Below are 27,161 nucleotides of genomic sequence, written 5' to 3' on the forward strand. Positions count from 1 at the left end.
TTCAACAGTTTTCATAATCTTAGCAGTTCATTGTGCTGAAAAATATTTCATGATCATTTTTAATTTGAGTCATAATTTAACCTTTTCAAAAATTAACAGCATTCCAAGACAGGACAAAAATAACATTTCCACAATGTCTAAAAATAATAAAATGTATTTCTCACAAGTCTGGATTCCGTCTCCAAACCATTTCTATTCCTGACTTCTGTGATTTCTATCTGAAAGTGAGAAGGCTAACCCCTATTTTGTAAAACTACTGTTTGGAATTCTCTGCTATTCTTTAGATGGCCTCTTATTCTAAAAAAATAACTTTGCTTTCTAGCCTGCTTTAGCCTGCTTGAATAATGAGGAAGATAAACTTAGCTGTCTGACCTTGTAGGCCAGAGACTAGATATGCCCATACTCTCAATGCCATGCCAGGTGTATTTTTTAATTGGATAGAACTGTGTAGTTTTCAAGGCCACCAGTGAGATAACCATTAAGCACACATAGGGCTGGCTCTTTAATAAAAAGGGAAGTTCTGCTTGTAGCTCTGCTTAGAATTTGAATTCATTTTCTCTAAGCCCACTGAGGTGAATAAAGTGTGACTCCAAACTCTCTGAGCATTGCTTGATTTATTCTGGTTCTCTGTAACAAAAGTATGGTATAATCTTCTTAGTTATTGTTGTAGAAAATACACATAAAATAAAACCTATCATTTTTTGTTGCTTATTTTTAAAATTTTTTTCTTTATTGATTAAGGTATTACATATGTGTCCTTATTCCCTCAATGTCCCTCTACCCCCTCACTCATTAAAAAAAATCTATCATTTTTAATTGAACAATTCAGTGGCATTAGGTACATTCACAATTGTTACTCCAAAAGGAAATGTTATCTTTTGAATGTAATAGTCATGTAAAAATGGTGCCATCTTTGTACAGCCAAGAGACTAATATAAACTTAGCAAACTTGATCATTTATTTTTCTTTAAAGCATTTCATTTTAAAAGCTAGTTTTTCTAAGTCTCATGGGAATCCACTTTTCTTTCAAACTTTTCTAAGTGATTTTATCTCTAAACATTCCTTCTAACAGAAATAGTTTGTTTATTTATATAACTACTAGTGGCCCATTGCATGAATTCATGCACAGTGAAAGGAAAATAATTAGAAGAAATATTTTAATATCGCTATTCACCCTTTCTCTATAATAGAAGTATCAACCAAATTCATGATCAACAATGACAGATCGAAACACAAGCATATGAATGGCACCAGCAAGAGCTTTATATGTATCGCGCATGCACGAGTCAACTTAGCCTTTTATATACATAGACTAAACTTTCTTAATTAGACCTTCTTTCTGATTTACTTAAACTTTTTCCAGCCCAGTGAAGCACCCTAACTTCTCTTTCAGCAGTGTTGAGATTGTCAGCGACACAGCAGTAAATATCAACATGAAGCAGATTATTATTGTAGATCACACAGGGAGAACAAAGAGTAAAATATTTAACTGCAGCAGTGTTTGACTATATTGTGCACAGTGAGAAAACCTGAAGTCATTTTCAAGGTCTACCATTTCTTACTTCTTTTCAGTTGGGTCAAGTTTCTAAATCTCCATTTTCTGGCTAATGCAAAGAAAATAGGATTCCACCGAGTCTCCTATCTACCTATTCCAGGACTTCTGTGAGGATCAAATGAGATGAGGCATGGGAAAACACTTCACAGACATTTGGTTAAAGTGTAAAATGGCCCTAACCGGTTTGGCTCAGTGGATAGAGCATCAGCCTGCGGACTCAAGGGTCCCAGGTTCGATTCCGGTCAAGGGCATGTGCCTTGGTTTCGGGCACATCCCCAGTAGGGAGTGTGCAGGAGGCAGCTGATTGATGTTTCTCTCTCATGGATGTTTCTAACTCTCTATCCCTCTCCCTTCCTCTCTGTAAAAAATCAATAAAATATATTAAAATTAAAATTAAAATTAAAATTAAAGTGTAAAATCTTTCCACCTGTGTTCCTGGGCTGGAGAAACTTCAAGGAGGCTAGTTGCTAGGGAGAAGAAGCCAGGCGTTGCTATGTGACATCATCACCAGGAGCCCACAGCAACAGGGTCACATTTGCGCCATGGGGTCTTGGCAGCATTGGCTACAATTTGGTGAGGTGTCGTTCCAGGGTGGTGGTGGGGTCTGTGTCCCACTTGGGGGAAGCTGAGTGTTAGTTTGTCCATGCCAGGTCCATGGTGCTGGCCAGTGAGCATCATGGCGGCTCCTGCATTGAACGTCTGTCCTCTGGTGGTCAGTGCACATCATAGTGACCTGTTGGACCATAGGAGTGACACTTATTAGCTATATATAGATATGTTCCAACATGTCTACCTATAACTTGAGGAATTAGAAGCATATTAAACGGAAAAAAGAGCCCTGTGCTACTAATTTTTCTATCTCCCTCATGTCTGTCTTTAAAATATTTTTTACTATGGTAGATTTTATTTGACTATGGAATATATGATGTTTCTTAAAAAGTCATATTGAAATTGCAAAGTTGTTTATTCACACACAAGTTTTTAAAATGAGATCTAGCCCTAGCTGGTTTGGCTCAGTGGATAGAGCTTCAGCCTGGGGACTGAAGGGTCCCAGGTTTGATTCCTGGTCAAGGGCACATGCCTGGGTTGCAGGCTAGATCCCCAGTAGGGGGCATGTAGGAGGCAGCCGATCAATAATTCTCTCTCATCATTGAGATTTCTCTCTCTCCCTTTTCCTTCTCTTTAAAATCAATAAAAATATATTTAAAAAAATAAAATGAGATCTAGTATTCCATAGATCAGCAGTCGCCAACTGGTGGTCTGTGAGAAAATTTTGGTGGTCCATAGAAAAATTGGACATTATTTGCATTTTTATGTTTTATTAATCCTAATAAATAATAATAAAACAAAAAATATTCTAAGAAATTCTTATATTCTGACTGAATGACAATTTTCGCCTTTACATTGCACTAAATTGTACTAGAGTCTAGTACATTTCATGAATTCCCCTTTCTAGTATCTAGAGAGGGGGAAACGAGAGGTACAAGTGGCTTCAGTATTGTTTTGGCCATTATAGCAGTCACCCGCTCCGTGATTACCGATTCTCATCCAATTGTTTTATTTTATTTGTGTACTGTATGTAACTGTGTATTTCCTTTAACTGTTATATATAATGGCACAAATAGTTTGACTTTAATAACTATCATTACTTGTTTGGTTTTAGATTCGAATGAAATAAACCCATAATGAGTGAAAAAAAAAAGCAAAGGAATATTTTGCATTTCTTTAGTAATACAAAAGATAATGTAACTAATGATAATGGCCAGTGAGCGTCATGGCAGCTCCTGCATTGAGTAACAATAGTAATATGTGTACTTCACTTAACCGTGAGCTGATCAATGAATCAGAGTCTCCACAGTCCTCATCAGGCACCATTTGGAAGAACATTTGAGCTAGAGGTGGAGAGAAGAAAACACTGAAAGTATTAAGAAAATATGATTCGAACTACTTGAAATTTGGATTTGTTCAAGAACCTGGTAGTGAGCTGGATCCATGGCCGCTTTGTGTTGTGTGTTCTGAGAGTTTATCCAATGATGCCATGAAACCTTCGAAACTCAAAAGACACTTGCAATCAAAACACCCAGATTTAGCTAAAAAACCACTTGAATATTTTCAAAGAATGCATGAAAATGTGCAAAAGCAAGTACTTGCTCTAACAAAAATGACTGGAGATAAATCCTTATCAAAGGCTTCTTATCTGATAGCACTTCAGATCACGAAAAATAAAAAGCCGTATATGATTGGAGAAGAATTAATTAAGCTTTGCATGTTCCAAGCCTGTGAAGAGGTTTTGGGAAAGCAGGCTGCCCAGAAACTAAAAGCAATTCCTATGTCCGCTAACACTGTCAAACTCAGAATTAAAGACATGGCTGAAGATATTGAAAATCAAGTTATCCACCATAGAACTTGTATGCATATAAGCATAACCAATGGACACAGACAATGTGGGGGGGGGGGTGATGAAGGCTGGGGTTGGGGGGCAGGGGAAGGCTGGGAGAGGACAATGGGGGTATAGGGGGACATATGTAATACTTTCAACAATAAAGAATTTAAAAAACACCTTTAACCAATAAAAAAAAGAAAATCAAGTTATAAAAATGGTGAAAAATTCACCATTTTATTCAATTCAACTTGACAAATCAACGGACTTAAGTAACAAGGCACTTCTCCTTTGTTTTGTGAGGGTTGAGTGTGAAGGAGAGTTACAGGAAGAACTACTTTGTTTGCTCAACTGGCCGGGTGGAACAACTAGCTCTGAGATTTTTGAAGCACTTAAGAGTTATTTCCTAGAACACAGAATTGAATGGAAAAAATGTATTGGGATATGTACTGACAGTGCCGCAAACATGACTGGATATCTTTCAGGAACTGTTGCAAAGGTGAAAAACGTTGGTCACCCAGACATTTTGTTTACACACTGCATTATACATCGTGAGCAACTTGCAGTGAAAAAAAAAATGTCCCCAGAACTACACTAAGTATTATCAGATGTTATTAAAATTATAATGAAATTTGACACAAAGCTCTCAATTCTCAAATATTTGAGGCACTTTGCAAAGAAATGGGTTCCCAGTATACTCACCTTCTTCTTCACACTGAGGTGAGATAGATGTTGAGGGGCAAGATACTAACCCAACTGTTTGCCCTGTGCGGAGAAGTCAAAATATTTTTCCAGCGGCAAAATAATCCGAAATTACAAGAACTCTTCTCCGACGATGAGTGGGTAGCCAAGCAGATATTTTTTTGCTATTAAATGAATTAAACATATCCTTGCAAGGACAACTTAAGGACGTGTTCACACTACGAGGTAAAATGGACACTTTTCAAAAGAAAATATTACTGTGGCAAATGCGGTTGGCTGAAGAAAATCTGCAAATGTTTTCAAACTTCGATGAATATATGAGAGAGAAGGATGTCAACCGGCAGGTGGTAACCATTGTTCAACAGCACTTATAATCACTCACAGAACCTTTTGGTCATTATTACCCAAAGAAAGAAGATCCCAGGCATAGCAATATATGGATAATAGATCTATTTGCAGCAAACATTGAAGACAGCAATTTAAGCATGAATGAAAAAGAAAGCCTCATTGATCCATCATCCGACGACAGTCTCAACACTAAATCCCAGTCATCCTTATCAAGTCCTCATTTTTGGATCTCCATTAAAAGTGAATACCCATTGCTGAGTGAAAAGGCAATGAAAATTTTGATTCAATTTTCGACAACATATTTGTGCGAAAAAACATTTTCATCTGTCACAGCAATTAAAACTTGGTACTGGTCTTGGCTTGAAATAAATATGGCTCTCCATCTTGCAGTAACAACATTGGAGTAAAAAATCCATAAACTGCCGAAACCGGTTTGGCTCAGTGGATAGAGCGTTGGCCTGCGGACTGAAAGGTCCCGGGTTTGATTCCGGTCAAGGGCATGTACCTGGGTTGCGGGCACATCCCCAGTAGGAGATGTGCAGGAGGCAGCTAATCGATGTTTCTCTCTCATCGATATTTCTAACTCTCTATCTCTCTCCCTTCCTCTCTGTGAAAAATCAATAAAATATATTAAAAAAAAATCCATAAACTTATTTCAAGCAAACAGGAGCAAATATCACACTCTAAAAATGTTTAATACTTAAAGAAGCTTCAATTATTTCATAAAAATTAAACTTACTTTAATAAATTTGTTACAAGTAAACAACCTTTGAAGATTTTGATACAATTAAATAAGTATTTATAATGTTGTTATATTAAACTAGGGCCCAGTGCACGAATTTGTGCACCTTGAAAGGAACTGTGGGCTGCGAGGCTGTGGTGGACACAGGGGCGGGTCTTGGCCCGTCCTCCAAACCCCTACCAGCCCCCAACCCCTGTTGTGGCTCTCTGGTCCCCTCTTCCCAGTCCCACCGCTGCCATTCCCAAACACTGACGATGCCGGCCCCACTCACACCTGCTGACAGCCAGCAGTGGATGCAAGTGGGGTCAGTGCCGTCAGTGGGTGCGAGCGGGGGTTCAGGCGCCAGCTGTGTGAGTGGGGCCGGCGCCAGCAGTGGGTGCGAGAGGTGGCTCCAGCGCAGCAGCGGGTGTGAGTGGTAGCTGCCAGCCCCAATTGTCCCTCAGGAGCGGGGGGAGGTGGAGAAGCTCTAAGGGGTGATCAGGGCCAGCAGCTGCTGCTCACACCTGCTGACAGTGCTGGGTGCTAGTGGGGCCAGCGCAGGCAGCAGGTGCGAGTGCCTGGTGGGATCGCGGTGTATGGGAGCAAAAAAATTTTCAGTGACCACCAGAGGCTTGCCCTGATGACAGCGACCAGTGCCCCATATTGGTCTAATGCCCCCACTCACCTGCTCCACCATCCTGCCACAGCCAATGCCTGCCATGTCCCGTGCGCCCCCCCGGTGGTCAGCACACGTCATAGCCAACGGTTGTTCTGCCGTTTGGTCTATTTGCATATTAGGGCTTTATATATATAGATAGGTGCATTTCATATTAATAAAATGGAAATTCTCTGATCATTTTATAAATGTATTTATCTTTTTAAAAAAATCTTATTAGTGGTCTGCAGGATTTAAAATTATGAATTTAGTGGTCCATGAGGTCTGAAAGGTTGGCGACCGCTGCCATAGATGATGGTATTCTCTATTTCACCAGACGTAAAAGCATCAGTGTCATTTCATGGCAATAGATCATTTTTGAAAGATGCATGGTATTTCCTTAACACGTTAAGTGTCCAGTCAGTCACCAGTGACTGACACTACTTTCTGTCCGGAAGACAAAAACAGTTTGGGCGCTTAACGTGTTAATACTTTCCTTGGACTAGTATCACAAAGAAAATCTTACTCCTGACTCCAGTTCATTTGCTATCTTACCCATTCATTCTTGTTGTTCATATATTTTTATTGATTTCAGAGAAGGGAGAGGGTGAGAGATAGAAACATCAATGATCAGAATCATTGATCGGCTACCTCCTGCATGCCCCACATTGAGAATCGAGCCTACAATCCAGGCATGTGCCCTGACCGAGAATTGAACTGTGACCTCCTGGTTCATGGGCTGACGCTCAACCACTGAGCCACACCCACCGGCCCCCATTCATTCTTTCCATGGCACTGAAACTACACCTGTAATTTGAGTTATAAAATATGTAGATTTGGCTGCCTTAGCTTTCCAAACTGACCTCACTCCAAGTGTATCATCCCTCAATAAACTTGTCTTACCTATTCCAGGCAGACAGGATATATCTACATTACTAAAACTGATTTTTAAATTATATACTACCACTGGTCACTTCTTATCCTATGCTTCAGTGACCAATTTAAGGGGGTTTCTCTTCTCTGAAACATTCCTCAAGTACCACAGCCCACACAGTAATCTCTTTCCTAAACTCCAGAAGTGGAATTTTCCAGTGAGGATATGCTTGTCATACTTCTATGTATGTTTGTAAGTGTGCACAATGTATCTGCACCCGGGTTTTAAAGTGAAGAAGCATCACTTCTGCCAATTTTCACACAGAACTTTATTGAAAACACAGACTCAAATAGAGAACCATATGTTTAAACAACAAACAACAGGGTAGCTTACATAGGCAACTCAGTTCATTGGAAGCTCAATACTGAAAAATACTGCAATCTGGACAGCAAGACAAATATCAACAAATATGTTTTCAGCTCTAATATTCATTTGGCATCCAGAAAATGATCCAGCTCAAGCCAAGAACTGGACAAAGTTAACATCAGCATTAAAAATATAAATTACAACACAAAACCAGACGGTGAAAACCAAAGCACTACTCGGGGCTCTTTGGGAACACAAGGCTGATGAGACAGATGGTTAATCTTATTAGTTTGGTTGTCCTCCATCAGGATCGTTTTGATTGTCTATTTGGGTTTGTAGTGCCTTAGCTAGCTTCTCAAATTCGTGGAATGCAGACATAAACGGCACAGGACTGAAATCATCATCAATTAAGGCTGCTTTTCCATTTCTCATAATAGTATTGATATTCTGAAACATTTTAATAACAATTTGAATATTATCATGTGACTCTTGTAAGGTAAAGAGACCCACAAATACCGACAGAGCTTTGGTACTGAATAGAGTTTTTGCCACCACAGGATTTTCAGACATGTTCAACAGCATTTTCAGAACATAAAACTTTGTTGTTGCATCTCCTGTGACTAACAGAGAAAGAAACTCAGACATAAAATTGGCAACCAGTGTGTGATAGTCATTAGTCATAGTGAGGTGTCTAAGCAGCCTTAATCCAAGAAGTTGCTCAGGGGAATCCAAGCCTTGTGCAAAGGTTTCCTCACACACTTGACATATGAATGTTTCAATCATGTTTAGATGTGGATAAGGTGGAGCCATGAGAATCATATTTTCCAAAAATCTTGTCCTAACTCGGGAGGTGGGATAATCAAGCAATGTTTCAATAAGTGAGACAACACCTGAATCCCGAATGAAATCTCGGGTAAACTGAGAAGCACTTCTCGTACCCATTGCAATTTTATATATTTCCTGAATAAAAGGATCTCGAACCTTTTCCATTAACAGGAGGAGTTCCTCAAACTCTCCAGAACCAATTTTAAGTTCACATTGTATGCAGCTGCAAGACCAACTCTCAGGCTCCGCACTCTCCCTGGTCCTAAGATGCTCTCTAATTTCCCGGACTGACCGGTAGGAGGGTTCACACTCCAATGTGAGCTGATCGGCCTGAGGGGAAGATTCCTCATCTTCCCCTTCCGCATTGGGCTTTCCCACAAACAGTTCAGCGAATGCAGAGGATGCATCTTCGGGAATTCTAAAGGAGCTTGGGGATGGGAAGCCAATCCTGTAAGGGCCAGATTTGTATTCAACAGTGACCTCTTCCCAGGTTCGAGGCCTGGATGCTGTATTAATTCCCTCTTCAGCTAAATCTCTGAACCTGGAACTAGCCCTGTACACAGGATTAGGATTTAGGTCAAAGCAAGCCTCATCCCTATCCCAGAACCAGGACCCAAATATGGCCTCTTCTTCAGACTCCTGCCTGGTCTCTTCTCTGGCCACAGCCCCCAAACTGGACTTTTCCTCTGTCCAGAACAAGGATCCACCAATGGCCCCCTCCTCAGCCCCTGGCATGGACTCACAGATGGCTGAAGCCCCAGCCTCCACACCAGCCTCTTTCTCTGCCCAGAACCAGGACCCAATGATGACATCCTCCTCAAACTTGGGCTCATGCTTGACCCTATCACTGTTATTATCTTTCTGGGCCCTGGGCTTCAAGACAGTATTAGGCTCCTCCTTATCTCTGGGCCTGAACCTATTAATGATCTCTTCAGGCAAAAACCAAGACTCATTATAGTACTCATCTTCAGACTCAGATTCAAAAAAGTCCTCTTTCTTTGTCCTGGGTTTGGACTTAGCATTTGCCTCATCCCTGACTCTGGGTCTGAACAAGTTATTGGCATTTTCTCCAGGCCACAAGCAGAATGGGTTGCCAGACTCCTCCTCAGACCCAGACCAGGAATCAACATAGGGTTCTTGCTTGGATCTGGGCCTAGACCTGGGGTTAGGCTGATGTTTAGCCCTGTGCCTGGACCTGGTACTGGCCTCTTCCCTGGGCCATGATCTGATAGTGGCCTCTTCTCCAGCCCAGAGAGAAGACATCGTAGAGGTCTCATCTGCTGACCAGAATCCAGATTCATTAGACGCTTCCTCTCTGGCCCTGGGCCTGGGATAGCACCAAGACCCCATATTAGTTTCCTCCCCTGATCCAAACCAGGGTTGAATTCCTGACTGACCCTGGGAGCCAGAAAAGGTCTCAGGGTCCACATTTACCAGTTCCCTATCTACAGATAGGGCTATGGGTTTAGCAACTGATCCAGACTCAGTACTGACCAGTGGCCAAGCTGCTGCATTGGTTTGGGGCATGCCCTCTGTTTGGGACATTGCTTCAGCTCCAAATTCAGCCTGAGCCCAAGCCTGGGCTTCATCCTTGGGCCTTGCCCCAGGGATTGCCTTGGCCTCAGTTTTAGGACGTGCCCCGCCTACTGCCCTGGCCTCAGTTTTGGGCCTTGCCCCAACCACTGCCTGTGGTTCAGTTTTGCGTCTTGCCCCAGACATTGCTTGGGACTCAGTTTTGGGCCTTGCCCCATTCATAGCCTTTGACTCAGTTTTGGGTCTTGCCCCATTCATAGCCTTTGACTCAGTTTTGGGCCTTGCCCCAGGCATTGCCTGGGTCTGGGTCCTAACCTTGGGTCTGACCACCATCTGGACATCATTCTCTCTCTCAGTCCCACCCCCAACCTCTTCTCCAGCCTTCTTTTCAGGCTTGGCCTGGGCACTAGGTTCAACCTCAGCCCCAGTCATAGTACCCGTTACAGAAAAGACACAGTTAAAATATCAGTAGCACAGTCTGAGCCTCTACCACAGATGTGTCACAGTCTCTATCTTCACACTCTGATCCTTCGGTGATTCAGACGATACAGTTAGAAATAAGAGTTAGAGTCAATCACCAGTCCAGCAGTCAATAAGCCTCCTTCCCAAGACGAGCCACAACCAATATTATAGACAGGGTGCAGAAGAGGCACAACCAAGCTGGGGGAGAACAGATGGTTCCCAGGTGGGGGCGGAGCCGTTGAGGGTGGTGGTCAGCAGCAATTCCAACACCACCAGAGCTGCCACTAGAGGTGAATCTAAGGAGAGAGATCAGCATGGGGCTTTGAGTCTCGTCCAATTGTGTCACTCCAAGTGGAGACTCACACACAGACACTGAACCTTGAATACTTGGTGGAGCTGTTTGGCTACTAGAAAATCTGTCACCCTCATTCCCCCAGAGCTGCCACATACTTGGCCTGCCACAAAATAGGTGTGAGGTTGGTGGGGAAAGTATGTTGGTAATGGAGCTAAGGAGCCCCCAGACTAGATGCTAATCACTTTTGGACCTGTGTTAGTCTCAACTATTCCACTCCCATACTAACCTGCTCTGATGTGGTGCAATATCCCCTCCCTTGCTCTGTTCCAGTGGTATTCAGCTGTAGAGCAGATAGCAGGCTGTCCTATGGACAAGTAAACATACAAGAGAAAATGAACTCTGAGTGCTTAGTTGACAGGCAGACACCCTGACGCCTAATGCAAACACCTCCCTTTCTGTTTAAGGGTCAAATTTTTCTAATGTTTCCTGTCTCCTGGTTCTTGACCCCAGGTCTTCTCTCATTCACACCCAACACATACCCAGATATTTCTAATATCTCCTGCAGGAAATGCACAGGGGAGGCTGTAACAGTGTGCAAATCTGGCAGGGCAGGAGAGGTGGATCACAAAGACCTGCCATAATCTTACTCGGTAACTGTCCCTTGCAATGTCCCTCTTTGCACCAACCTGCAGAGAACTGAGCCAATCTCTTCCTCTATTTCCTTCCTTGCAGAAAGTGACCAGCCTTAAAGCAAGCCTATGGACAGACAGACAAAAAGATAAGACAGTCAGGAGACCATGGTAGCAACTGAGCACTTGATGGGAGTCCAACACCAATGATGGAAGTCCACAGGTTATTTGTCTTTCAATATTTAGGGTCTTCCTGGTCGAATACTCTCGTTTTTATCCAGTCTCTCTGTTTCAGGATTCCAGATAACGACATATTTTCTTGACGTCACAGTCTTCCCATTGCTCCCTTCTCCAATTCTGAGGATTCACCACTAGGTGCACCACATCCCTTTGCCTTGCGCAGCATAAATTGGGGGAAGGGCTCCCGCATATTCTAGAAAACAGGTTGTGCAGTGGCACTTGTAATTATGAATCTGTCTCACCCTCACCTCTGAGCCCATCTTTTTCTGCCCACTTTTGGTTGAAATAAAGGGAGGAGGTTAAGAGAAGTACCTAGAAGCTGGTACACAGGGAACCCCCCAATTCTGCATACAGTCAATGCTGTCCACCAATCCCCATCCCCACACACCTCCAGATCCAGGCTATTTTCCTGCTCCAACTTTCTCAAGCCGCTCCTCTAGAGATGCACCCTGCAGCCTGAAACCGCCGGACCTACCACGCAAACATGAGGCTTTGGCATCAACGAGGCGCCTGTGGGAAGGGAGAGCACCCAGAACGCAGGGCCCAACAGGCCCCTTTCCACAATCACGGCCCTGAGTAGCCATCGCCATCGCCATCGCCCCGGCGCCCCCACCCCCGGCCCCGCTCCCGCTCCCGCTCCCGCTCCGCCATTTCTCCCCAGCACCTCCCCTCAGCCCTCTCCCAGCACAGACACCTCGAAGGCGGGGCGCGGGCGCCGGGAGAGCCGGCTGGGGAGCAGCGCGCGTGCTTCGCCTCCGCAGACGCCCGGGAGCCCCTCCGGCCCCTGCGCCTTGGGCCGGCCCGCGCCGCCTCCTCGCCGGGGTCCCCGGCGCTGCGCTCCGCTCTCGGGGACCGGCTCCGACAGCCCGGCTCGCCTCCTCCTCGCCAGGATGCCAGGGTCGCGGCGCGGGCTGTAAGCGGGTGGGAGTGGGGCCGCCCCGCGCCCCCCACTTGCCTTTCCAGGCTCGGGGCCCGGTGGTCGTCCTCCCCGCCTCTCAGAGCTGCTCACGCAGATCCCACCGCCTCCCGTGAGCGCGGAACTGCAAAGAGGCGTCCCGCCCCCGCGCCGCTGCACCAAACCGGCAGGGGCTGCGCAGGCTGCGACAGAAGCGCTGGCAGCGAGGGTGTCGGGAAGGGGGCGGAGGGATACAGCACGAATGGGCTCGACGCCCCCCAGGCCCACCGTAGTTCCGACCCGAGGGGGCGGGGCCGGCCGGGGTCCGGGCCAGACCAGACCCAGCCCGAGGGGCGGCTTAGCGCCAGCCCGCCTCCGGGCACCAGCGCGGCCCCTGCCTGGCGACCACCCCCACTGCAGGGCCGTTCCTGGCGCTACAATCAGGGGGTCGGCGGGCGGGCGGGGGCCTGGGGGGCGGATGGGGAGGGAGGTCCATCGGTGCTGCGCTGGACGCAACAGCGGAAGGATACAAAGCGCCCTTGGTCTGTGCGTCCCCAGACAGCTCTGTCTGCCCACCGCCCCCTCCTCCATCCCACCAGCCATCCTTCCAGATGCGATGGGAGAGGAGGGGCTGTGCGGACTGCGGGCTGTGAGGAGGGGTGGGGGGAGGAGAGCCAAGGCCAGACCACCCCAGACATCCTGGGGTGGCCCCAAATGTTTCTTTTATTGTTCACAGTCCAGGAGAGGGGAGGAAGGTGGGAGGGGGCTGACATGGAGGCCTCACCACTTGTTCCTCTTCTATAGGAGAGCAGATCTAGACCTCTAACCCTGGCAAACAGTCCAGTGCTCTGCGCCCAGAGTCATTCTTTCTGTCACACTGCTTTTTCTCTCATTCGAAATGATTATACGTGTTGCCATTTTGCGGTCCCCACAGTTGCCCAAGAGTTCCCTTCCCTGCCAGGACCCACGCTGGCCATGCAATCTTCCCTGCCTGTAGCCCCATAGCCAAGTATCAAGCAACAGGTAGGGCAGGGCCTGGTTCCTCTTCCTCTGGTTCTGTCTGTCAAGTCTTCTCTTGCAGTCACATCCAAGCTATCATAATCTTTGGCATTGTGGAAATGTGTCAGGGATTAGAACCAGCTTGGATCTCAGCCACTTCCCATATACACCTGTCTAGTTTGCCCAGTTATTCTTTGGATAAGGCTCTCGCATGCATGCACCCAATTCCCAAGGCAGAAACCTGGCCATTCCTTCACCCCTACATCTTTCCTCTAGTCTTGAGCCCCTCCTTTTTGTGCCACATCCAAACAGTGCAATCATGGTTAAGCACACTCTGGTTGAACACAAACCTGCTGGCACTGATCCCCTTTTGAAAACCGAATTAAATGGCACCCCTCACTGCAGTAGGTTGTATGAAGGTCCCTCAAGCATGTCCATGTCTAATTCTCCCAAACCTATAAAAGTGTGATGTTAAATGGCAAAGGAGAATTAAGATTGCTAATCAGCTGAATTTAAAGATTATGGATATGCTGCATTATCCTGGCCAATGTAATCTCAAAGGTACTTTAAATGTGGAAGAGCCAGGTAGAAGAATCAGTGTTACAGTGAAGTGGCATGACAAAGATTGGACATGCTGACAGGCCATTACTAGTTTTAAAGATGAAAGGAAGCCAGGGGTCAAGGAATGCAGGCAGCCCCAGAATCTGGAGATAATGGATGCCAATTATCAGAGGACAGCCACTTTTACTATACAGTTTAAATGGCGTTAGCTGAATTGTGGATTTTTGTTTCTTTGTTCCACAGTATACTCTGTTGGGTGAATACCAGGCTTGAAAAAGGGAATCTGAGTGAAGCAGGTTAGTAAGAAGCAAGGAAAATTCCTTGGCAAGTGGAATAGGGAAACTGAGACATAGTTAATTGGCCAAGCAATTTACAGCCAGATACTAAATCACCAGGTCTTATCTTCCCTAACCAAGGACACTTAGCAAGTGGTTTACACATTACAGAAGGTGCAGGGGCAGACCCACCTAGGTCCTGGTCCCTCTTCAGTGACATTCTTTGAAGGTGAAACTGACCAGAGAATGACCCTGACCCCTCTATAGACTCATTTTGACAAATCAGCATATTAAAGGACACACTTGGAAAGCTGAAGACTATTCTCTTGAGATCCTCCCCTGAAACCTCCCTTAAAATTCCCCCCTTTAGAAAACAGATAAAAGCCATTAAGACAAAGGACCCAGTGTATGCTCTCTCTAGAGCAGTGGTTCTCAACCTTCCTAATGCCACGACCCTTTAATACAGTTCCTCATGTTGTGGTGACCCCCAACCATAAAATTATTTTCGTTGCTACTTCATAACTGTAATTTTGCTACTGTTATGAATCATAATGTAAGTATCTGATATGCAGGATATATTTTCATTGTTACAAATTGAACATAATTAAAGTATAGTGATTAATCACAAAAACAATATGTAATTATATATGTGTTTTCCGATGGTCTTAGGCGACCCCTGTGAAAGGGTCGTTCGACCCCCAAAGGGGTCGCGACCCACAGGTTGAGAACCGCTGCTCTAAGAGTAACCAGGGGAGCAGCAGGCAGTGGTAGCTTTTCCTGGGCTAACCCCCTGAACCTGTCTCAAAGGGCTCTCCTTTTGCCTAACTTTTCAGTGAGCCAAAAATCAGTTCTACCTAGGCTTACTCCTGTTGCTGTGATCTTGCCTCTTCTATTTGGAGCCCTTCCTTTGTCTCACTGTCCCCAGCTTTAATAAATGTACTCTCAAAATCACCTGGACTTGTCTTGTGAAATCCTTCCTGCACAAAGTGAAGAACCCACACATTCCAAACTGTGCAGGGCAGACCGCCTTGGTCCTGGTCTTTTCCAGTGACATGACTACTGCTTGGATCTGTGGGTGTGTGTGAATCTCTTTGACTCTAAACTGCTCCTTCTCTTTCTTAAAGCTACTTGTGTCTTTCATTCATTCAACAAGTATATATTGAGTACAGACTTTGTTCTAGGCACTAGGGATGCAGTGTAAACAACAACAACAAAAAAAGAATTTCCAGTTCTTATGGAGCTTACATTCACTTGTGGTTTCTATATTATTTAATTTCCTAATAAAAAGTTTACAATCATGCCAGCATAAGGTATCTGGTAATTCTCAAGGTGCTGGAATATTGATTCCAAGATATTTATTGACAGGGGAGTGGATCTGCAAAAGGTTGACTTTACTGTGAGACTGAAATATTTTTTTGTGTAACTTGTTCTCAATTCGTTGATAGAATAGGACTCAGTGATGGCGAACCTATGACACGTGTGTCAGAGGTGACACATGAACTCATTTTTTTGGTTGATTTTTCTTTGTTAAATGGCATTTAAATATATAAAATAAGTATCAAAAATATAAGTCTTTGTTTTATTATGGTTGCAAATATAAAAAAATTTCTATATGTGACACGGCACCAGAGTTAAGTTAGGGTTTTTCAAAATGCTGACATGCCAAGCTCAAAAGGTTCGCCATCACTGGAATAGGTGTTGCTGGTGGAAAATAAGGCTCTTCCAGGGAATCAAGAGAAAAGCATTTTGGGGACCCACGCATGGAAGGATGAGGTGTAGCGGTAAGATTTATTGGAGCTGGAGCAAACACAAAGGACTGTCCCTAAGTGCCCAATGTCTCATCTACTATCAGGTGACTTAGCTCCGTCCAGCTGTGTAAGAAGCCAAGCATTGTCTTCACCAAGCCCAGAAAAAGGGCCAGAATCCAGAGATGTTATGCCATTACCCGGTATCAGCAGGGCATGCAAGGCTTTCATAGTTCATGTAAGACCATGCCAAAGCTTAGTCCAGCTCAGTCTCTATCTCCATGCAGCTAGCTTAGTCTCTGCTCCCTGCTGTGCTCCAGCTGGTGCTGTGCTACTGCACCAAACCTGTGCTGGGAGCCTTGCAGCTACTATGGAGAGAGAACTCACCCAAATAGGCGACGGAAGTGGCAAACATGTGCTACCAAGAGGGGCCTTTGTTAGGCTTTGATTATATTACCTCAGGCTTAGGAGAGGGCTTTTCTTTTTATTTATTTTATTTTATTTTATTTTTTAAAATATATTTTATTGATTTTTCACAGAGAGGAAGGGAGAGGGATAGAGAGTTAGAAACATCGATCAGCTGCCTCCTGCACACCCCCCACTGGGGATGTGCCCGCAACTAAGGTACATGCCCTTGACTGGAATCGAACCTGGGATCCTTCAGTCCGCAGGCCGACGCTCTATCCACTGAGCCAAACCGGTCAGGGCTCTTTTCATTTTTTAAAAAAAATTATCTTTATTGTTGAAAGTATTACAGATGTCCTCTTTGTTTGTGTTTTTTTCCCCCTTCCACCCCTTACCCGCCCCTCCAGGCCTTCACCACTCTATTGTCTGTGTCCATGGGTTATGCATATATGCATATAAGTTCCCTGGTTCATCACTTCCCTCCCACCCCCACCTTCTCTCTGAAATTCCTCAGTTTGTCCCATGCTTCTATGTCTCTGGTTCTATTTTATTCATTAGTTTATTTTGTTCATTAGACTTCACATATGAGTGAGATCATGTGGTTCTTATCTTTCTCTGACTGGTTTATTTTGGTTAGCATAATACTCTCCAGGTCCTTCCATGCTGTTTGCAAGTGGTAAGAGTTCTTTCTTTTATAGAGTTGCATAGTATTCCATTGTGTAAATGTATCACAGGTGTTTTTTGTTTGTTTGTTTTTTTATCCACTCATCTGATGATGGGCACTTGGGCTGTTTCCAAATCTTACCTACTGTAAATTGTGCTGCTATGAACATGGGGGTGCATATATTCTTTCTGATTGGTGTTTCTGATTTCTTGGGATATATTCCTAGAAGTGGGATTACTGGGTCAAATGGGAGTTAATTTTTTAATTTTTTGAGGAAACTCCATACTGTTTTCCACAGTGGCTGCATCAGTCTGCATTCCCACCACAGTAATTAGGGTTCCCTTTTCTCCACATCTTTACCAACACTTGTCATTTGTTGATTTGTTGATGACAGCCATTCCAACAGGTGTGAGATAGTACCTCATTGTCATTTTGATGTACATCTCTCGGATGATCAGTGTCTGAGAATTTTTTCATATGTCTTTGGCCTTCTGTATGTCCACTTTGGAGAAGTGTCTATTTAGGTCCTTTGCCCATTTTTAGAATTGGATTGTTTGTCTACCTTTTGTTTAATTATATGAGTTCCCTATATATTTTGGAAATTAATTCCTTATGAGATATATCATTGCCAAATATTTTCTCCCATGCAGCGGGCTCCCTTTTCATTTTATTGATGGTTTCTTTTGCTGTGTAGAAATTTTTTATTGTAATGTAGTCCTGTTTGTTTATTTTCTCCTGAGTTTCCTTTGTCCTAGATGTATCTGTAAACACATTGCTATGAAAGATGTCTGCAATATTGCTGCCTATGGTTTCTTCTAAGATTTTTATGGTTTCCTGTCCTACATTTAAGTCCTTTATCCTCTTTGAGTTTATCCTTGTGTATGGTGTAAGTTGGTGGTCTAGTTTCATTTTTTTGGATGTATCTGTTCAATTTTCCCAACACCATTTATTGAAGACACTGTCTTGACTCCATTGTATGCTCTTGGAAAGGCTTTTCTTTTAAACTAACCAATTTCTTGCCTGGCTCTTCACAGGCTTGTGTTGGGTCCTCCTGTCTTTATTCCCACGTTTTCCAGGCTAGACTCTGCCCCTTTATGGTGAACATCTTGGCTCTTACTGCACATGTCTCAAAGTAGAAGGCCCATCCCTGCATCATCTTGGTTTCTACTGCACATGCCTCAGTAGAAGGACCTACCCCTGTGTCATGAGGGAATGGACAAGTGGTCCCCTTGGGAGATTGGAAAGTTGGTCTGTCCTCCCTACAGGTGGGAAGGGAGGTACAGAGAGCTGTAATCCCCTTGGCAGGATTCAGCGATCCTCTGGGGAGTCTGAAGCTGTAACTTCCAGACCTATGTCTCATAAGTATAACTTCCAGACTCAGCTAGGCCCAGCCAATCTAGCTCCGTTTTCTTTTGTTAACTCCTAGCTGCCTATGCTAACACAGGCACAATATGCCAATTAACATTTATTGAACTGAGGAAAGTCCTATTTTAAGCTCTTTATGTGTATACTAGAGGCCTGGTACATGAATTTGTGCACCAGTGGGGTCTCTCATCCTGGCTTGTGGGATCAGGCCGAAACTGGCTCTCCGACATCCCCCGAGGGGTCCTGGATTGTGAGAGGGTGCAGGCCAGGCCGAGGGAACCCACTGGTGTATGATTGGGGCTGGGAGGGATTCGGGAGGTTGGCCAGCTGGGAAGGGACCACAGGAGGGCTCCAAGGGCCCATCTCGGTCAGTCCTGATCGGCCAGCCCCAGCAGCAAGCTAACCTACTAGTCAGAGCATCTGCCCCCTGGTGGTCAGTGCACGTCATAGCGCCTGGTTAACCGGTCGACTGCCCCTTGGCGGTCAGTACATGTCATAGTGAGTGGTTGAGTGGCCTTAGCATATCATTAGCATATTATGCTTTGATTGAACGGCCGACCAGTCGACCAGACACTTAGCATATTAGGCTTTTATTATATAAGATACCAGATAGGTGAAATGTCATCTTTAAAATCCAGAGAGCAAAGTAAAGATTGAAATAGGATGCTACTGATTTATGGCTGTCTGACTGCTAATTAATATAATATTTAGTTCTTCCTAAAAATGGATTCCAGTCTGACTGCAATATACATTGTTCCACTCCCCGTTATCTCTACTAGCAGTTGTGTAAACCTGACTAGCCTCTGATACTTAAATTTCTTTAGTCTAAGTACCTGACATTAAGCTTTTGATTGCCCAGGTATCTATTTCAAAAGACATCCATCTTGCACAAAGACATTGCCAGCTGTATGACACAGCTACTAGGAAAACAACTGGATAATGAATGAGGCCACCCTCACTATGAAGTTCTCAGAAAACCCTGGGTAATGTAGATAACTGAGTCCTTGAATGACTCCACTTTATCCATTCCACAACCTATTTAAATAAAGTATAAAAATAAAGTTTTTATGCTCTATTTATTTAATCTTCATCCAAGAATACGATTTTATTGATTTTAGAGAGAGGAAGGGAAAAGAGAGAGAGAAAAAGAGACATCAATGTGAGAGAAAAACATCAATCTGCTGCCTCCCATATGTGTCCCGACTGGGGATAAACCTGAAACCTATGTATGTGGCCTAATCTTGAATTGAACCCACAGCCTTCTGGTGTACGGGACTATGCTCCAACTGACTTAGCCACCTGGTCAGGGCCCTGCTCTTATACTTTAAATAAGCCAATAAAGAGTGAACCTCTAGAAACCTTAGGCTCCTCACCCTCAGACCTAATAAAAGCAGAGTCCCAGGTTTGTTGTGTCACCCCCCTCGCCTGCCCCCCACATTACTAACTGAGGGAGCTACCATCAATAGGCTCAAGAGCTATGGAACAACTTCAGAACCAGACATTCTCCCAAGAATTAACCCCAGGATACCGAAGAGCTATGGAACAATTTCAGAATCAAACATTCTCCCAAGCATTAAGCCCAGGTTAGCGAAGCAGCTGTGATGCTTCATCATAACTACAACTCTGCCCACACCCCCACCCCCACATCCCACATCCATGCAAGTGAACTTTCACACTAGAATATCCCTTGCCTGTGCAGCTCAAATGATCTCCGTTCTCTCTCAAACATTGTGAGCATGGACCTGGGTTTATGCCCACTTAATTTAATTTGCCTCTGTTCTCTCCTTCATGTGCCACAGACAAACTTTTCTTCTGGGATCTCCCTTTTGTCCAAGTCTGAGCCAAACCCTGTTCATTCTTAGAATGTATCTATTCTTCTCTCCCTGATTTTCAAGAGCCTTGCATAGGAATTCAAGTCACTTGCAATTGGGACCAAGCAGACCAGGTTGAGTTCTTGTGATAAAATTGACTCAACAGATGTCTACTTTCAATAGAGGCTGAAGAGCCTTCTGGGAAAGATCTCAACCTAACTTTACTACTTGAGACAAGGCATATCTGGAGAACTGGTGAGTAGACTTGACCCAAGAATATTTTCAGTTCACATTTGGTGTGGGTTCTGCTTTAAGAGAATTTATCCTGAGGGAAAACAGAGCCAGGCACAATGACCTCAGCCCAGGAACACTACCTGGTCATTAGGGGAATACAGCTATTCTAATGGCAGCCTGTGGAATAGGGCTCCTATTTTTTTCTGTTCTAACATATGCCCTCAACTGTATGTTTGTCATAACAAAGGCAGGTTCATAAGTTATCCCAGAAAGCACTGTTTTAAAATAAACTCTTTTATACTTTGGGGTGCAAATCTCATTTATAAAGTGCAACCTAAAGAGAGGAAAACATCCTTCTCTCTATTCTCTAGACTACTCAGCTCTGACATGATGAGGACTCTAGGTATGGGAAGTGGTTGGGAAAATTAGAAGGAGCAGTTGGAGGGACTTAAGTGTTTGACAGTAAAACTTAGTGTGGCAACAACACTTGAAAAAATCATGTGAAAGCCACTGATATTCAGGACATGGAAAATACTCCTTGAGGAATGCTAGATCTAAAGGGGTTGATGAGGTGAGGTTATTAGATTTGCTGGGAGAGGAAATCCTGAATTTCCACAATGCCAGCAAATACTGACATTTAATTGAATGTCAAATTACTTTCAAAATAGAAAGAAAATGAGAAGTATACAGTACCTTTTGTTATGTTTCAGATTACCTAACCATCACTTACTTATTTTACTTATTTATTTCTAAACATTTGTTTTTTAATTGACTTTAGAGAGAGGAAGGGAAAGGGAGAAAGGGATAAAAACATCAATGATGAGAGAGAATCATTGATCGGCTGCATCCTGCACACCCCCTACTGAGGATTGAGCCTGCAACCTGGGCATGTGCCCTGATCAGGAATCTAACTATGACCTCCTGGTTCATGGGTCAACACTAAACCACTGAGCAACACTGGCTGGGTCATCACTTACTTATTGCATCAGTACCATGGGACATCATCACAGCCTGTGTCCAGCCAGCAAAGTAGGGGAAAAAAAAGAGTAGAGGTAGTCCACCTGCCTCTTAAAATCCTCAGTCAAGAAATGCCCATATAATTTTCACTCATATCGCACTGACTGGAATTCAATCACCATTTATAGAAAATCCTGTTTACAAGCAATGCTAAGACAACTAAATATTCACATGTAAAAGAATAAAGTTGGTTCAGCAAATCAGGGAGAGTGGGACTTCCTTGACCTGATAAAGAATATCTACAAAAACTCTATAGCTGATATCACACTTAATGGTTGAAACTAGAAGCTTTACCATTAAGATCAGGAAAAAGTCAAGTATGTTCCCTCACACCACTCCTTTACATTATATGGGAATTCATACCAAATGCATTAAGACCAGAAAAGGAAATAAAAGGAATATAGATTGGAAGAAGAAATAACACTATCTTTGTTCACAGATGACATGACTGTGTATGTAGAAAGTCTGAAAGAATAAACAAAAAACTCCTGGAACTAATAAGACATTCTAACAAGTTTAGAAGATAAGGTTAATAAACAAAAGTCACTTGCTTTAGTATATACTAGTAATGAACAAGTTAAGTTTGAAATTAATAACATAATACTTTTAGCACCTCAAAAAGAAAGTTGGAGAAGCTTTATTATTTTCATACAAAGCATACTTCAAAGGAAGGTAAATTATCAGGAATAAAGATCACACTACAAATGATAAGTGGATCAAATCAAAGACATAATAACCCGTAGTGCAAGCATGTCAACCTCGTGGACCATGGGCTGCATGCGGCCCACAGTGAATATTTTTGCAGCCCAGCCAATATAATGGTATATAAGAAACATTTTAATAAAAATTTCCTGACTTAATTTTTACAATATCCTGTTATATATAACTAGAGGCCCAGTGCACGAAAATTCATGCACTCGGGGGTGAGGGTGGGAGGGTTCTTAAGCCCGGTCTGCACCCTCTTGCAGTCCAGGAGCCCTCGGGGGATGTCCGACTGACGATGTGGGGTGTGGGCCTAAGCAGAAGTCTGGCCTCCCTCTTTGAGAGGCGACCCGTGGGCTCATTGGGGGATAGCACCAGCCAGCAAGCAGCCAGCCCCACACCCCAATCACCCCTCCACCACCACCCCGATCACCTTCCCTTCCCTCTACCCTACCCGCGGGCCGGATCCGGCCCGTTTGAAATGAATAAAACTAAAAAAAAAAAAAGACCGTACCCTTTTATGTAATGATGTTGACTTTGAATTTATATTAGTTCACACAAACACTCCATCCATGCTTTTGTTCCAGCCCTCTGGTCCAGTTTAAGAACCCATTGTGGCCCTCGAGTCAAAAAGTTTGCCCACCCCTGCTCTACCCACTGGTACCTGCCTTGGTTGGCCTGGTACCACCCATTTGCTGGCCCTGCCCCCAGCTGACCAGTAGTTCCGCTGTTTGGTCGATTTGCATATGAGGCTTTTATTATACAGGATTATTAATAACAAACTACAACGTTTGCTAATGACTGATTACTATAATCGTGTTGCATTTATTTCCCTTATGTGCCTTACACACAGGTGCACCATTTCTCTCCACTAATACTAGCAGCAAATATTTTAGCAGCTGATTGCCATGTCATTAGTCTTGCACTGACTTGTTTGGTGTGTGCAACAGGAAATATTTTGCTTTCAGAGAACAAGAAAAATAGGTTTATTTGCATTACGCTTATTAATTTGTGCAGTTATTCAGTGTCTGATAAGTTAATGTTCAAGAAAAAGATATTAATTTTTATTAAAATGTTTTTATGTTAACAGTAACTCATTTATTTCATATTCAGCATGTCTCTATCGAAATAAACCTACGTTTCTATGAAAATTGAAGCTTTTGTTTTTTTGCAGCCCACATAAATGTAAACCTTGTTTATTTGGCCCATGTTAGCCTTTGAGTTTGATATACTTGCCTTAGTGTGTATGCCTTAACAAAAGAGTATAAAAATATATGAGGCATAAGAAAATTATTATTTATGGAAAGCATATAAGTGCATGCTATCATCTCACTTCCTTAAGTAGTTTAGGTTCTATCATTGGATCAAGTCAGATTAGTATAACTTAAATATTTTGACCTCACAGAAGGTTTAAAAGTTATATCATACAGGCTTCTTCAAGTTTAGATTAGGATAATAAAGAAATGTTATAAACAACTCTATGCACATTAAGTTTTATAATCAAGTTGAAAAGGACCAATTCCTAGGCACCATGTATCAAAAGTCACACAAAGGCCAAAGCCGGTTTGGCTCAGCGGATAGAGCGTCGGCCTGCGGACTGAAGGGTCCCGGGTTCGATTCCAGTCAAGGGCATGTACCTGGGTTGCAGGCACTTCCCCAGTGGGGGATGTGCAGGAGGCAGCTGATCGATGTTTCTCTCTCATCGATGTTTCTAACTCTCTATCTCTCTCCCTTCCTCTCTGTAAAAAATCAATAAAATATATTTAAAAAAAAAAAGTCACACAAAGGAAATAAATAATTCAAATAGATTCTATTTTTTTAAAAAATATTTTTATTGACAGAGAGGGAGGGAGAGGGAGAGAGAGATAGAAACATCAATGATGAGAGAGAATCATTGATTGGCTGCCTCCTGCACGCCCCCTCCTAGGGCTCGAGCCTGCAACCTGGGCATGTGTCCTTGACTGGAATTGAACCAGGGACCCTTCAATCCACAGGCTGACGCTCTATCTACTGAGTTAAACCAGCTAGGGCTAGATTCTATTATTAAAAGTACACAGTGGTTCCTTGTGGCAAGATAAGGACTAAAAACATTGGACCCGAAAGCCAGAATTTACTATAAGAAGAAAATTAATTCTTTAATGGCAAATAAGACCACTAATGGGAGCCAAATATCCCATGAGAGAGGTTAATAACCTCCAAATAGAGGGATGGGAAGAATCTGGAAAGAGAGAAAGTTCTGAATAGAGTATTTTATAGAGACTTGCTCCAAATGGGCTTTGAATAATAAAATAAATGGTTTACTGACATTCTATAATTATTTACTTTGTGTTTTTATTATATTACTAGAGACCCATTGCACGAAGAGATTCGTGCAATAGGCCTTCCCTTCCCCTGGCTGCCAGAACTGGTTTTCCTCTGGCACCCGGGACCCAGGCCTTCGCTCTGTCTGGAGCCTTTAGTCTTCGTGGCTCTGGACGGAGCCTTCAGTCTTCACTCCACCGCTTTGCACCTACATATGAAAATTAACCTCCATCTTTGTTGGGTTAATTTGCATACTCTCCTGATTGGCTGGTGAGCGTAGCAGAGGGACGGTTAATTTACACGTTTGTCTATTATTAGGTACGACTAGAGGCCCAGCGTGCAAAATCATGCAGCACCACCCACCGGTGCGCGCCTTGCTGCGTTCGTGCCCCGCCCACCCGCCTTGCTGCCCTGCCACACTTGCAGGCCCGCCCACCCACGCCCTTCACCATGCTCTCCTTGCTGCGCCCCACCAGCCTGCTGCCCTGCCCGCCTGCCGGCCTCCAGCCTTGCTGTGATCAGAGTCTGTGGGCTGCGGGGGAGGGAACGAGAGGTGCTCCATGCACTTCATGGTGACCAGTCATTTGGTCGTTTTGGTTGTGACACCTCTGGCCTTTTATTATTATGATTATTTATTTATATTTATCTTGATTGTGGACTTTCCATTTTCCAGAATTATGAGAAATAAATATCTATTGTTTAAGCCAAAACAAACAAACCCATATATAAGAAATAAAATCTGGCCCTAACTGGTTTGGCTCAGTGGATAGAGCATTGGCCTGTGGACTGAAGGGTCCCAGGTTCGATTCTGGTCAAGGGCATGTACCTTGGTTGCGGGCACATCCCCAGTGGGGTGTGCGCAGGAGGCGGCTGATCGATCTCTCTCTCTCATCGATGTTTCTGACTCTCTATCCCTCTCCCTTCCTCTCTGTAAAAAATCAATAAAAATATATTTTTTTAAAAAAAGAAATAAATAAATAAAATCTGTGAGGCAGAAACTGATAGAATTGCATACATAAATAGATGAATCCACTATGATATTTAAACTTCACACTCCTCTAAAAGTAACTGACAGATCCATAAGGCAGAAAATCAATAAGGACACAATTGAACTGAACAGCACAGTCAATCAACTAGATCTAATTGACATCTATAGACTATATCATCCAACAACAGCAGGATATAAATTCTCAAACTCACATAGAACACATCAAGATGGACCACATTCTGGATCTTAACAAATTTAAAAGAATAGAAATTGTGCAATATATGTTCTCAGACTACAATGGAATAAAACTAGAAATCAATAATAGAAAAATAATTGAAAGTTCTCAAAATACTGGAAAATTAAACAACACGTTTCTTAATTACATATGGGTGAAAGAACTCTAAATTTAAAGCAATATTTTAAAATGAATCAAGATAAAAATACAACTTTCAAAATTTCAGGGATATAACAAAATCAAAAGTTAGTTGGATATTTATACATTTGAATGTATATATTAGTAAAGACAAAAAGATCTTATATTTAAAAGCTAACCTTTCACCTTAGAAAACTAGAAAAAGAGCATATTAAATCTAAATTGAGCCAAAGAATAAAAATTAGAGCAGAATTCAGTGAAATTGAAAGCAGAAAATCAATAGAGAAATCAACTAAAATAAAGTTGGTTCTTTGGAAAGATTAGAAAAATGGGTAAGCCTCTATCTTGACTAACCAAGAAAAAAGAGAAAAGACACAAATTATCAATATCAGAAATGAAAGAGGTGCCAGCACAATTGAATCTATTAACATTAAAATGGTAATAAAGAAATATTATAAACAACTCTATGCACATATTTGATAAACAATTTTAAAAGGACTAGCTTTATTATTTTCCTGCTATTCCTGGACACTATGTACCAAAATTTACACAAAGGAAATAGATAACTTAAATAGATCTATATCTATTAGAGAAATTGAATCAATAATTGATAAACTTTCAAAATAGTGCAAGGCTCAGGTATTTTCACTGATGAATTCTATCAAATATTTCAGTAAGCAATTATACCAACTCTCTACAAATGAAAGCAGAGATAATACTTCCTAATACCAAAATCAGATAAATATATATCATAAAGCAAGATGTAAAAAGCCTGAACAAATATTAATGAGTTAACTCTAAAATATTATATATATATATATATATATATATATATATATATATATATATCATAACTAAGTGAGATTTATCCCAGGTATATATGGCTCATTTCAGCATTTGAAAATCTATTAATGTAACGAATCACATCAACATGGTGAAGAAAAAAAATCACACGATCACATCAATACATGCAGTAAAAGCATTTGACAAAATATAACACCTCTTCATGATTAAAAAAAAGAACTCTCAGCAAATTAGAATGGTGTACCTTCTTCAACTTAATAAAGAGAAGCTAAAAAAAAATTTCAGCCAACATCACACTTCATGGTGAGAAAGTAGGTGCTTTCACACTAATATCAAGAACTAGGTAAGGGTGACCCCTTTTCACCTCTCCTAATCAACATCATACTGGAAATCCCAACTAAAGGAATAAGATAAGAAAATAAAAGGTACACAGATTA

General features: G+C 42.8%; 1 protein-coding gene across 9 annotated transcripts in view; it reads right to left on the reverse strand.

Annotated features, from left to right (window-relative positions):
• Positions 1-7,544: 7,544 nt before the first annotated feature.
• LOC118653718 (G-protein coupled receptor-associated sorting protein 2-like) overlaps positions 7,545-27,161 on the reverse strand; it is a 32,684-nt gene continuing 13,067 nt past the window's right edge. For 3 of the 9 annotated variants that reach the window (XM_036304424.1, XM_036304423.1, XM_036304422.1), the window contains 3 exons: positions 11,403-11,472; positions 11,003-11,080; positions 7,545-10,717 (listed from right to left, as the gene is read on the reverse strand). In XM_036304424.1, coding sequence (XP_036160317.1) covers positions 7,887-10,391 — 2,505 coding nt within the window. In that variant the 5' untranslated portion in view covers positions 10,392-10,717; positions 11,003-11,080; positions 11,403-11,472 and the 3' untranslated portion in view covers positions 7,545-7,886. Of the gene's footprint in view, positions 10,718-11,002; positions 11,081-11,402; positions 11,779-11,973; positions 12,211-12,279; positions 12,817-27,161 lie in introns of those variants that run through there. The other 6 variants (XM_036304419.1, XM_036304421.1, XM_036304418.1 and 3 more) reach the window with 6 other exon arrangements.

Source organism: Myotis myotis, unplaced genomic scaffold (genome assembly GCF_014108235.1).
Source record: "Myotis myotis isolate mMyoMyo1 unplaced genomic scaffold, mMyoMyo1.p scaffold_m19_p_4, whole genome shotgun sequence".
Taxonomy (NCBI): Eukaryota; Metazoa; Chordata; class Mammalia; order Chiroptera; family Vespertilionidae; genus Myotis; species Myotis myotis.